Source organism: Sebastes umbrosus, chromosome 14 (assembly GCF_015220745.1).
Source record: "Sebastes umbrosus isolate fSebUmb1 chromosome 14, fSebUmb1.pri, whole genome shotgun sequence".
Classification (NCBI taxonomy): domain Eukaryota; kingdom Metazoa; phylum Chordata; class Actinopteri; order Perciformes; family Sebastidae; genus Sebastes; species Sebastes umbrosus.
In genome coordinates, this window is record NC_051282.1 from 24,039,929 (window position 1) to 24,053,209 (window position 13,281).

The 13,281-nt window shown below is 39.5% G+C and overlaps 2 protein-coding genes across 2 annotated transcripts; both read left to right on the forward strand.

Annotated features, from left to right (window-relative positions):
• Positions 1–2,413: 2,413 nt before the first annotated feature.
• Positions 2,414–5,145, forward strand: LOC119501618 (zinc finger protein 227-like). Its single transcript, XM_037792088.1, has 4 exons — positions 2,414–2,921; positions 3,017–3,095; positions 3,182–3,278; positions 4,363–5,145. The coding sequence occupies exons 1-4, from the start codon at positions 2,617–2,619 to the stop codon at positions 5,049–5,051; spliced, it is 1,170 nt and encodes a 389-aa protein (XP_037648016.1). The 5' UTR covers positions 2,414–2,616; the 3' UTR covers positions 5,052–5,145.
• Positions 5,146–7,008: 1,863 nt separating this feature from the next.
• Positions 7,009–11,596, forward strand: LOC119501619 (zinc finger protein 382-like). The gene is made up of 4 exons (XM_037792089.1): positions 7,009–7,409; positions 9,787–9,923; positions 10,011–10,116; positions 10,199–11,596. Exons 1-4 carry the CDS (start codon positions 7,148–7,150, stop codon positions 10,813–10,815), a joined length of 1,122 nt encoding a protein of 373 aa, XP_037648017.1. The 5' UTR covers positions 7,009–7,147; the 3' UTR covers positions 10,816–11,596.
• The last annotated feature ends 1,685 nt before the right edge of the window (positions 11,597–13,281 follow it).

The following is a 13,281-nucleotide window of genomic DNA, read 5'->3' on the forward strand; positions in this document are numbered from 1 at the left end:
TAGGTCTGAAGATAGAACTTGGTCTAGTTCTCTAGCTACGACATAAAAAGACAGTTTATTGACTAATAAGTTAAAAACAGGCCATTAACAAAACACTTCAGAATATTTGGGGATAATTTAACACAACATCGATGGATACTGAAGTCAATAAAGCAGCTGTGTCACCATTAAAGCTCGATATTATAGTTTTATGCACGGTAACGGTTGCTATGCGTCCTCCTAGCTCAGGGGTCTGCTCTCCAGTGGCTCCCTGTGGATTATTAAAAATGGAAATGTATAACTGTTTTTTGTTTACATTTTCATTTTTATTTATCATTGTTGTAGGTCTATGGTACGACGGAGTATTAGGGCTACATTGAGGAAAAATAAATAAATCTGAGATTTAGAGAATAAAGTCATAATATTATGAGAAAAAAGTGATATTATGAAAATAAAGTCAAAGGTTTACGAGAAAAAAAGTCGTAATATTATGATAATAAAATCATATTATTATAAAGTAGTAATTTTATGTGTTATTTTCTTTTTTTCTTGTTAAGTTATGACTTTATTCTCATAATATTACGACTTTTTTTCTCGTAAAGTTATGACTTAAATCTCGTAATATTACAACTTTTTTTCTTGTTATGACTTTATTCTAGTAAAGTTATTGTGATGGAATTTTCCATCAATTCCTCTCTTATTGGTAGAAAGGTCAGAGTGTTTGTCAGAGTGTCCCTCTGTTGACATTCTTGGGTTGGAGTCCTGTCTAGAGGAGCAACCGTTATCTGTACAGCTGTGCCTGTAGTGGAGACCGTAGAGCCAGTCGCTAGGGCAACCAGGGTCAGAGATTCCAGAGGAGCGAAGTAAGTCAAAACATGATAAGGGGTAAGACACTGAGCACCAGGGAGGAAGGGCAGAGTTGTGAGGCCCTTCACGCAGAGAGCATCTATTGTGGAGATCTGACAATTCTCCTTGATCAAGCTTCAATAAACCTTCTTTTGTAAGACATCATCAGCTCCGGACCTCTTCCTTCCAAAGTTAACTTGTGTATCAATTATTCCATCACAGTTATGACTTTATCCTCGTAATATTACGACTTTTTTCTCGTTAAGTTCTGACTTTATTCTCATAATATTACGACTTTTTTTTCTTGTAAAGTTATGACTTTATTCTCGTAATATTATGGCTTTTTTCTCGTAAAGTTATATTATTCTTGTAATATTACAACTTTTTTTCTCGTAAAGTTATATTATTCTCGTAATATTACAACTTTTTTTTCTCGTAAAGTTATGACTTTATTCTCATAATATTACGACTTTTTTTTCTCGTAAAGTTATGACTTTATTCTCGTAATATTATGGCTTTTTTCTCGTAAAGTTATATTATTCTTGTAATATTACAACTTTTTTTCTCGTAAAGTTATATTATTCTTGTAATATTACAACTTTTTTTCTCGTAAAGTTATATTATTCTCGTAATATTACAACTTTTTTTTCTCGTAAAGTTATGACTTTATTCTCATAATATTACGACTTTTTTTTCTTGTAAAGTTATGACTTTATTCTCGTAATATTATGGCTTTTTTCTCGTAAAGTTATATTATTCTTGTAATATTACAACTTTTTTTCTCGTAAAGTTATATTATTCTTGTAATATTACAACTTTTTTTCTCGTAAAGTTATATTATTCTTGTAATATTACAACTTTTTTTCTCGTAAAGTTATGATTTTATTCTCGTAATATTACGACTTTTTTTTCTTGTAAAGTTATGACTTTATTCTCGTAATATTATGGCTTTTTTCTCGTAAAGTTATATTATTCTTGTAATATTACAACTTTTTTTCTCGTAAAGTTATATTATTCTCGTAATATTACAACTTTTTTTTCTCGTAAAGTTATATTATTCTCGTAATATTACAACTTTTTTTTCTCGTAAAGTTATGACTTTATTCTCGTAATATTACAACTTTTTTTTCTTGTAAAGTTATGACTTTATTCTCGTAATATTATGGCTTTTTTCTCGTAAAGTTATATTATTCTTGTAATATTACAACTTTTTTTTCTCGTAAAGTTATGACTTTATTCTCGTAATATTACGACTTTTTTTCTCGTAAAGTTATGACTTTATTCTCGTAATATTATGGCTTTTTTCTCGTAAAGTTATATTATTCTTGTAATATTACAACTTTTTTTTCTCGTAAAGTTATGACTTTATTCTCGTAATATTACGACTTTTTTTTCTCGTAAAGTTATGACTTTATTCTCGTAATATTACGACTTTTTTTTCTCGTAAAGTTATGACTTTATTCTCGTAATATTACAATTTTTTTCTCATAAAGTTCTGACTTTATTCTGGAAATCTCAGATTGTTGTTTTGCGGCTCCAGACAGATGTTTTATTTTATAAACGGCTCTTCTGATAGTAACGGTTGCTATGCGTCCTCCTAGCCGGAAGAGGGAGATACTGCATCCGGTTCAACCACTTGAGTTTTGAAGAGACACTCATCTTGTGGGCATGAACACACACACAGCTAAGTCTCCTGTATTATTGACTATATCGTACAGTGAGACTTCTTAGACTGCATCAACTTGTCCGTGAGCATCTGGGTGTCCAACCCCAACAGAAAGAGGAAGAAACATGTCGACAGTCTTCTCTTTCCAGACGCAGCTCGTCTCCATCATGGACGCGTTATCCAAAACAGCTGTGATGGAAATCAGCAAACTGGTGGAGATCGAGTCGAAGATGCTGAAGATTGAAATAACTCGAGGGCGGAACGAGATCTCCTCGCTGTCAGAGAAACTGCAGCTGATGGAGAAACTGCTTTATATCGCTCAAGGAGGCAGACAGCTGCAGCTTCAGGAGGACGCAGCAGCAGCAGCAGCATGCTCGGTGGTGGAGGACGAGATACTGGAGCCTGACAGGACGAGACCTGTTATAAAAAGGTAGGGCTCCTGTGTGTAGCCTGTAGGTAGGCAGTGTGTTAATATGCATGACTGTCTTTGCTCATCAGCCCTAACATACGTTTATTGCATCCTAGTGAAAGTCCATGGGAAAGTTCCTCCACTGAGATGAGCAAGTGGCATCATCTTCAAGGTGAAGAGCATGCCATAGTTGAAGTAAGTCCTGCACTGATCATATTATGTCACTATATTGTACCTTCATTTGTAACAGGTGCAATTCATACACTGTTCTCTCACTATAGCTCCAACTGAAAGAGCAGCCTGAGCTTATAGTGGTGAAGGAGGAGCCATCAGAGGTGGACAACAGAGACTGTGAACATGATAGGACAAGTGAAAATAGTGAGTATTAAAGGTCCCATATTGTAAAAAGTGACATTTTCATTTTTTTTATTACAAAGCAGGTTTAAATTCTATATAAATACTGTGAAAGTATCGAAATGCTTAATCCACAGAGAAATACACACAGCCTGTATTCAGAAACTCTGCATTTGAAACAAGGCGTCAGGATTTATGTCCATTTGTGATGTCACAAATCTACAATATTTAGACCATTTCACAGTTTTAAATGTAAACATACTAAATGTGTCCCAGTTTATTTCAGGTTGCAGTGTATGTAAATGACATCAGCTGACAGGAAGTAAACATTGACCCAAACTGTTGCCTAGCAACGCAATTCTGTTGCAATTCAGGTAATCAGGTAAATTCAGGTATATTTAAGTAGACAGTATGAGGAAAATAAAGTTTTTTTTGAACATTACAGCATGTAAACATGTTCTAGTAGAAACCCAAAATACAAGTATGAACCTGAAAATGAGCATAATATGGGCCCTTTAAAGGTCCCATATTATGCTCATTTTCAGGCTCATACTTGTATTTTGGGTTTCTACTAGAACATGTTTACATGCTGTAGGCTAATGTTAAAAAATAAACTTTATTTTCCTCGTACTGTCTGTCTGTATATGCCTGTATTTACCCTCTGTCTTATTTACACTCTGTTTTAGCACATTTCAATGGCATTGCGTTGCTAGGCAACAGCTTGGGTCCATGTTTACTCCCTGTCAGCTGATGTAATTCACTGGCTTTGTCCGAAATTGCATACCATGCACTACATACTTGATATGTGTACTATCGTTCAACATACTTTCGTGTGAATAAACACATATTATGTATATTTTCGGACGCACTGAGCATGGATGTATTAAGAGAACTGGATACAGCGGAGTGAGCGGAGGGGTACTCAGTTGGTTGCAATCTGCAACCACACCATTAGATGCTGCCAAATCCTACACACTGTACCTTTTAAAGGGTCAAAACTCCATCAACACTATTGTGAGACCAATGCATTCAGCTTATTGCAGCCTTCATCAGGGTAATTAGGGTTAATAATAATCAAAATTGTAACATGTTCACATGCTGTCAACAGGAAGGGGAGCATTCACAGACACCCAGAAGAGTCCAGAAGTGATGCAGTGTCCCAAACACGTCGCAGATCGTCAGCAGCCTCTGTTTATCGACAGCTTCGTGACCATGAGCAGCCAGCCGTCCCTCGCCGGACCAGGGAGGAGGGAGACACAGTGGAACCCACAGCTCACACCCGCACACACAAACCTAGTGGCTGGGAAAAACCTGGCTCAAAACGTCGCCTCCCAAGGCTTAAGTGTGCTCAGGAATATGAAGCTTCACAACTTGAGGAACTCGGCCGCTAAGAGGTTCGGCTGCTTACAGTGCGGCAAGAGCTTCAGATGCTTCAGCCAGCTTGAAATACACCAGAGGAGTCACACGGGAGAGAAACCGTTCAGGTGCACTCTGTGTGGAAAGAGATACGCACAAAAGGGGCATCTGTACACACACCAGCGTACACACACCGGGGAGAAGCCCTACCGCTGTCCTATTTGTGGAAAGGGCTTTATTCAGAAATGCACTCTCGACATGCATCAGCGTACACACACCGGAGAAAAACCTTTTGTTTGTATTAAATGTGGCAAGGGCTTCACTAAGAACTGTAATCTGAAAAAACACCTCGCAGTCCATCTAGATCCTAGTTTGAACATGTACGGGAGTGAATCAAGTGTACCGACATTTAGTGGGACGTTCATAAATGGAAACACATAAAACGGCCAGTCAAATGTAATGTAATGTACTTCTGCTACTGTTTGATTGAAATATTTTGTTAAATTTTAATGAATAAAGTTATCTTTGCTCCAGATTCGAGTGTGTATCGCCTGATTTTACTATTAACGTGATGGAAATGTGAGTCAACATGTTATCTGCTGTTTATCTGCAGATTACAGTATAAAAACACAACACCGTGAACTGACTCTGATGACTTAACTAATCAATAAAGCACTAAAAAAAACAGCCAAAGTTGCAGTAATCTAGAGGCCAGAAAATGTTTGGAGAATCAATAATCAACATAACAAAATGCCATTGAAGCGGAGCGTTTCAGACAGAGGGTGAATACAGGTATATTCAGGCAGACGGTGTGAGGAAAATAAAGGGTTTTTTGAACATTAAATTGTAAACATGTTGTAGTAGAAACACAAAATACAAGTATGAACCTGAAAATAGGCATGATATGGGACCTTTAATAACAGTAATGCTGATACAACCAATGTAATGTACGTTTGCAGTTCCTCCATGTGACCTCTAGAGGGCAGTGAACATTCATATAGTCTATGGTAGCTACACTACTGCAGGGCTGTGTCAACAAAGGGTCTAATGAACTTATCATTTATTATTAAAGATACTTACATGACTTAAAATACATTTGTATAATCCCACTGAAGCATTTAACGTTTTTAATCTCTCACTCGACCGTTATACTGTGCTGCCTTCAGGTGCTCCTCGTAAACGTTGGGACCGTTACCCACTAGTGATGGGAATTCCGGCTCTTTTTAGTGACCCACATCATTTGGCTCAGCTCACCAAGAAGAGCCGGCTCTTTCAGCTCCTAAACGGCTCTTCATTTTACCACTTCTGCCTTTTATAATTCAGCCAAATTTAGCGCTGTTTTGACCTATAATTAGTATGTTTGCACATATATCACCTAAATTATTATATATAATTATACTAAACCTTATAATTTCCAGAATTCCGTAATTTTACATGCTGTTTCGTTTCCAGCTGTCACTCATCTTGTCTGCTATACGCGCACCGCTCTCCTCTCTCTTTCTCTCCTCCTCTCCCTCCTGCTCTCTTCCTGTAGACCGTCAGCGGTAGCGCACCCCCACTCCTCCCTGCTTGATGGTATGATCCTTGTCTTTCATCACCTAATTGGTCGCACGGACATCATCAATACAACATTCAGTCACAGTCAGTGCATGGAGTGCCCGTGGTGCGGAGAAGATTGTCCTATCATTCTGCCTTGAATTAAGTAAGGAAAAAAAAAAAAACGGCTCTCGGACGGGAGCCGGCTCTTATGGTACGTGTCCACAGGATCCGTGGTTTCCACGCTTCCCATTTATTGTCTATATAAGCAGCCTCGCAATGCATTCTGGTAGCATGGCGTCGCGATTCGAGAAACGGAGCGTCACGACGCCCACTCCTCATTTGCATAAAGTTGAGGGCTAGTCTACTTTATGCAAACCATGGGCGTCCGACACGACCTGCCGCCTCTCTAAACTCCCGAGAAACTTTTAAAATAAACGTTGTCGATCCAAAATAAAGACAGATTTAGCAACTGCATGGATTATTTCTCGCCTCAAATGTTTTCAAAAAACACATTTCGGTGAACTATTTTCGTGAAATAAGAGAAAGTTTCCAAACGAGCCTCCATGTTGGTCTGATTTGAAATCCGGGATAGGACAGCGCACAAGGGAAAGCGTTTGTCCAATCAGGTGCAGCCGGAAGTATTTGAAATAAAGCCGGGAAAACGTCACCGCCCAGTATTGGTCAAACATCTATCGTGTCACCCCCTAGCGGCACGCCCACCAAGCGTCCAATGTTGGGAAGCATTGCGTCCCCTCGCGATAAAAAACGCCCCTGTGGACACGTACCATTATCGTTCTCTGAAAAGAGCCGGCTCTTTGAACTGGCTCGTTCGCGACCAACACATCACCATTACCCACAATCCCTTGCGGCTCAGCTCTATCTAACTGTCTCTACCTTCTAGCTAACGTTGAACCTCATAATAATCTGATTAAGGAGCGACGCCGCTTCGCTGAGAATCTCTCCACAAAGATTACTAAATACTCAGCCTCTCTGTCGAGATGATGTGCGACACCACGAACCGGAGCTTTCGGGCGCAGCTAGCCGCCGTCCTGGACAAGCTAACGAAGGCTGCTCTGGTGGAGATAGGCAGCCTGGCTGATGAATGCTCCTCCGTCCTTCACACCGAGATCTCGCTGCACAAGACAGAGAACGAGGCGCTGAAGAAGAGGTGTTACCTGCTGGAGGTCCAGCTGAGAGCGGCCAGGGAGCAGCACACCTACCCGGGACATGTCAACAGTATCAGCCGCAGACACCCAGCAGGTCAGCACGGTCCGACATCTACACAGACAGTCTATTGGCAGCAGACCGGTAACTGGTAGGAGCTGTTAGTGTCACAGCAGGATAGTTAGCTTTATGTAGACTAGTTAGCTTTATGTAGACTAGTTAGCTTTATGTAGACTGGTTAGCTTTATGTAGACTAGTTAGCTTTATGTAGACTAGTTAGCTTTATGTAGACTGGTTAGCTTTATGTAGACTAGTTAGCTTTATGTAGACTGGTTAGCTTTATGTAGACTAGTTAGCTTTATGTAGACTGGTTAGCTTTATGTAGACTAGTTAGCTTTATGTAGACTAGTTAGCTTTATGTAGACTGGTTAGCTTTATGTAGACTAGTTAGCTTTATGTAGACTGGTTATGTAGACTAGTTAGCTTTATGTAGACTAGTTAGCTTTATGTAGACTAGTTAGCTTTATGTAGACTAGTTAGCTTTATGTAGACTAGTTAGCTTTATGTAGACTGGTTAGCTTTATGTAGACTAGTTAGCTTTATGTAGACTGGTTAGCTTTATGTAGACTAGTTAGCTTTATGTAGACTGGTTATGTAGACTAGTTAGCTTTATGTAGACTAGTTAGCTTTATGTAGACTGGTTAGCTTTATGTAGACTAGTTAGCTTTATGTAGACTGGTTATGTAGACTGGTTGGCTTTATGTAGACTGGTTAAGTAGACTGTCTACATAAAGCCAACCAGTCTACATAAAGCCAACCAGTCTACATAAAGCCAACAAGTCTACATAAAGCTAACAAGTCTACATAAAGCTGACTAGTCTACATAAAGCTGACTAGTCTACATAAAGCTAACAAGTCTACATAAAGCTGATTAGTCTACATACAGCCGACTAGTCTACATAAAGCCGACTAGTCTACATAAAGCTAACAAGTCTACATAAAGCTGACTAGTCTACACAAAGCTGACTAGTCTACATAAAGCTGACTAGTCTACACAAAGCTGACTAGTCTACACAGAGCTGACTAGTCTACATACAGCCGACTAGTCTACATAAAGCCGACTAGTCTACATAAAGCTAACAAGTCTACATAAAGTTGACTAGTCTACACAAAGCTGACTAGTCTACATAAAGCTGACTAGTCTACACAAAGCTGACTAGTCTACATACAGCCGACTAGTCTACATAAAGCCGACAAATCTACATAAAGCTGACTAGTCTACATAAAGCCGACAAGTCTACATAAAGCTGACTAGTCTACATAAAGCCAACCAGTCTACATAAAGCCGACTAGTCTACATAAAGCTGACTAGTCTACATAAAGCTGACTAGTCTACATAAAGCCAACCAGTCTACATAAAGCCGACAAGTCTACATAAAGCTGACTAGTCTACATAAAGCCAACCAGTCTACATAAAGCCGACTAGCCTACATAAAGCTGACTAGTCTACATAAAGCCGACAAGTCTACATAAAGCCAACCAGTCTACATAAAGCCGACAAGTCTACATAAAGCTGACTAGTCTACATAAAGCTAACCAGACTGGTTAGCTTTATGTAGACTTAGTTAGCTTTAGAGAAGACTGCAGCTACCAAAAAAGGTGCCAGTACCCCGTTTCAGCTGTTGCATGACATGATCATCGCATGTGTCTTGGATATATATATATAGATATATATATATATCTATATATATATATATCACTTCAAATTTGTGTATGCATTGCATTACATGGTTAATAAAAGACTTCTTATATAGCTATTTATACAAATCAAATTGTGCACAAATATAATATTGCACACATACAGTATGCTACATTAAAACCAACTGATGAATCTGTTGGCCTACAGATTACATTTGATAATGAGAAGGAATATAACAGACAAGGCCATGTGTGGACAAGACTGCATTTATTGAGCTCCAATGATGCAGTCATATCACCATGTGGTAGGCTACACCATGTCAAATCAACATAAATTGGATGTAACTGAAAACTTATATATATATATATATATATATGTGTGTGTGTGTGTGTGTTTTATGTATATATATATATATACACACACACACTGTATGTGTGTACACAAGATGTATATATATATACACACTGTATAAATATATGTGTGTGTGTGTATATATATACACACACACACACACACATATACTGTATGTGTTTACACAAGGTGTATATATATATATATATATATATACACACACACCGTATAAATATATTTATATATGTGTGTGTGTGTGTGTGTATATATATATATATATATATTTATACTCAGTTACTGTATATCCAGATCTGCATTGGTCAGCTCTTAACATCCAGTCTAAAAACTCAACATGAATGCTGTTAACTTTTATTAGATCTTGATTACCATCTATAGGAGGTTCACATCTGCTTCTTCTTCCAGAACAGCAGCAGCCTGCTCCAGCCATCGATGGAGTTTTTGGGAAGGACTGGTGCATGGATCTGTGGAGAGAAGAGAAACTCCCCTCTCAAAGGAAAGAGACGGTGGAGCCTGCTGCTATGACGAGCATGGGGCCGCAGGTCAGTGACTCATCCACCAACTGGTTTCCAATGCAGTCTGACCGAATGATGTGTTCAAAGCTGTTTTGTCACATGTCTTGTTGGCAGGCAATAGACCTAATGGAGAGAGAGCCTGATCTCATCTTTGTCAAGGAGGAGATATATGATGACCATCCTATTGGCCAGCACATGAGGCTCACAGATAACAGAAAAAGTAAGATTGGATTTAAATCTAATCTAATCATTATAATCCAGATAGTTTCTGTGATTTAACTGCTTTTGTTCTCATTCGACAGTTGTTGGGATTTTTGACGAGGACAGCATGCTTCACAGATCTGTCGATGAGCTGCAGCTTCACTCCGGGGAGTTAAATAACTTCCCCATGACGGCCGACAGTCAAGCACTACAACGCACTCAGCCAACAATTATGGACAAGCTGATAGACGACGCAACAATGAGCACTCTGGTTGACAACACACATCCTCCCTCAGTCACCGCCGACTACTCTACAGACTACACGAACAGTATGCACATGAATGCAACCAAAGAACTCATGATTCAGTCAAAAACTGTGAAGCCGATTAAGCGGTTCGAGTGCTTATTCTGTGGGAAACTATTCAACTATTTGAGCAGTTTGAAAGTCCACATCCGGCGACACTCTGGCGAGAAGCCGTTCAGTTGCACGGTCTGCGGGAAGCGGTTTGCTCAGAAAACGTACCTGAAGCTGCACCAGCGCGTGCACTCGGGGGAGAAGCCCTACAGCTGTCCAGACTGTGGCAAGAGCTTCTCCCAGAAGAGCTCTCTAAACATACATCTGCGAACACACACTGGCGAAAAGCCTTACAGCTGTGTGGATTGTGGGAAATGTTATGCATACAAGTATGGTTTAAATCACCACCAGTGTTTCAATTGACTGATCAAACCGCACGTCTAACTCTGATCTGCTACTTCTACTGAAGTGCTCTCTGTATTACTCAAAGTGTTACAACGTGTCTATACGAAACTCAAGATTTGAAATACTCCCATCTTTGTCAAAGAAAGGCTTATTTTATAGCCTGTATGGTTAACGGTGCTGCTGTAAAATCTTAGTTTGTTTGATGTGTTTTTAGCTTTATTGCTAAGAGAAATGCTGCAGCAGCCAAACAAGGGTACAGAGAATATTACGTCCTTTGTAGTCTACTATTTGAATTGCTGGGATTCAGTTTATTTAGGGGGTTCATTGTTAAATTTGTGATGCCCTCAACAAGCCTTTAAAAAGGTACAGTATGTAGGATTTGGGGACATCTAGTGGTGTGGTTGCAGATTGCAACCAACTGAATACCCCTCCCCTCACTGAGACTGTGGTAATGTGAGCCGCCGAGTGCAAAACCGCGGTAACGCCGTTCGCCTTGCTCAGAGGTCGTCACCATAATAACACTACTTTAGGGCCCAGATACACCAACCCGACATCAAAGAACAAGCGGCGACAAAGGCCACCAGTTACGTTACCTCACGTCGCTTTTGTTTTGGCCAAAAAGTTGCACTGGAACACACCACAAAGACTAAAGCCGACAGCCAACTACTACGTACATTCAATGTCTGCGTGAGATGAAATAGCTCTCCATACCAGCAGGCGGCGGTAGTACATGAAACAAAGCAGCGTCTGTCGACCAGATGGCCATGTCACTGTGAAAATATCCATATATTAGGATGATCAGATGAGATGAAGATGAACAATGAGAAGAGCCTTCGGTGTTTTTCCTCTTGACTTTACTCGTTGGCTAGCTTTCCTCACGTCCGTTTCTCTTCTCGTGCACTGATTCCTTTAAGCTGAACCACCAATCAGAGTGATTTCTCTCACCGACAGCCTCCGCCTCCGCCACCGCCACCGATTCAACATGCTGAATCAGCCGAAAAAACTCCAACACGGGCAGACTAGAGCCGGCGGTGCGGGATACACTGAAAAAAACTAGGCCGACTGAGGGTCACGGAAGGCCGACCGTCGGCTTGGTGTGTCAGAGCCTTAAGGAACAATAGCAGTCAGACGGCGGCTGGTGGTACCACGGTTTTGAACTCTGCGGCTCACATTACCACAGTTTCACAAGCGTGTCGGAGAACTACGGTGACCTTCAGCTAACTTAAAAACACGAAAGGCTCTCTCTAGAGTCAGTGTTTGGTTTGTCCGTTCTGGACTGCTGTAAAAACATGGTGTACTCCATGAAGAGGACCCGCTCCCTATGTAGATATGAAGGGCTCATTCTAAACTAACGAAAACACGATTCTTAGTTTCATAGTTATGAATATTATATTCCATTTCTGCTAATAGATCCCCGAAATGTTACACACTGTTCCTTTAAAGTCAGTTTCACATCAGTATTGATAAGCGTCATGGATCAGATGAGACATATTTGCTGTGACAAAAATACTTCCACTTTATACTCTGCATGTTGTCATACGGTTGGGGTAATGTATTATACCTCAGTTTCATATATTTCATGCCACAAAAGGCCTGTGTCAAATAATGCCAAAATACTTACTTTGGACAAGTGCTCCATTGTTTGCACACATGTAGCATAAACCTTCAGAACTACCTCTTCACAACAATGTAGAAGTCAAACAAGTCTCACCACTGCTTTATATTTCACACGTCATGCCTCTTTTCTTGGTATTTAACTGTCTCTTTGAAAAAACACTACTGTTTAAAGTGTTGTTGAAATGGTGTTACTGTTTGAAATAAATGTATTTGTATGGCTGCATCATAAAAATTGTGTTGTCAATGTACAGTCAAGCCAAATTTCAGTGTTTTTTTTTCTAAATGTGAATCATTTCTGTTCAAGAAATCATATATTTTATTCTGTACTGAACCGTCATCTCGCCTACACAGAGCAATATGTACTACGCACCTATTTTGCCTGACAGATGATTCCCCTGAACAGACCACACTGAACTGCCCAAGAAAGAAATCTCACACCTGCATGCTCCTTCCAGCCCCATCACATGTTCATTGTTCAGACTGTCAAAGTTGTAAAGGCTTAAAAACTTTAAGTTCAAGGCAACTTTGGTTTAGATTAGACAAAAAAAATAATTCATACTTTAAAAAAGGAGTTATATCAAATAAAGGTTTATTCAAATGGAAATTCATGTGTTTTATTGTAAAGACAAACAACTAAAACACTGACGTGCTTACCGCTTAAATAAATGGAAAAAACACTTTATTAAAAGTACTACCGTACAGACTACAAGTTATTAAAGACATCTACCCTGACACTAATGTGAGAAGTAGCACATGACGCATTCAGATAAATAAAGCTATTCAGTCCCTGACAGGTTTTAGAGGGTAACTTCTGTGTTTCAAAGAAAAATCCTATCTTTCTATTACAGAAGCAATTCCTAAAGTCAT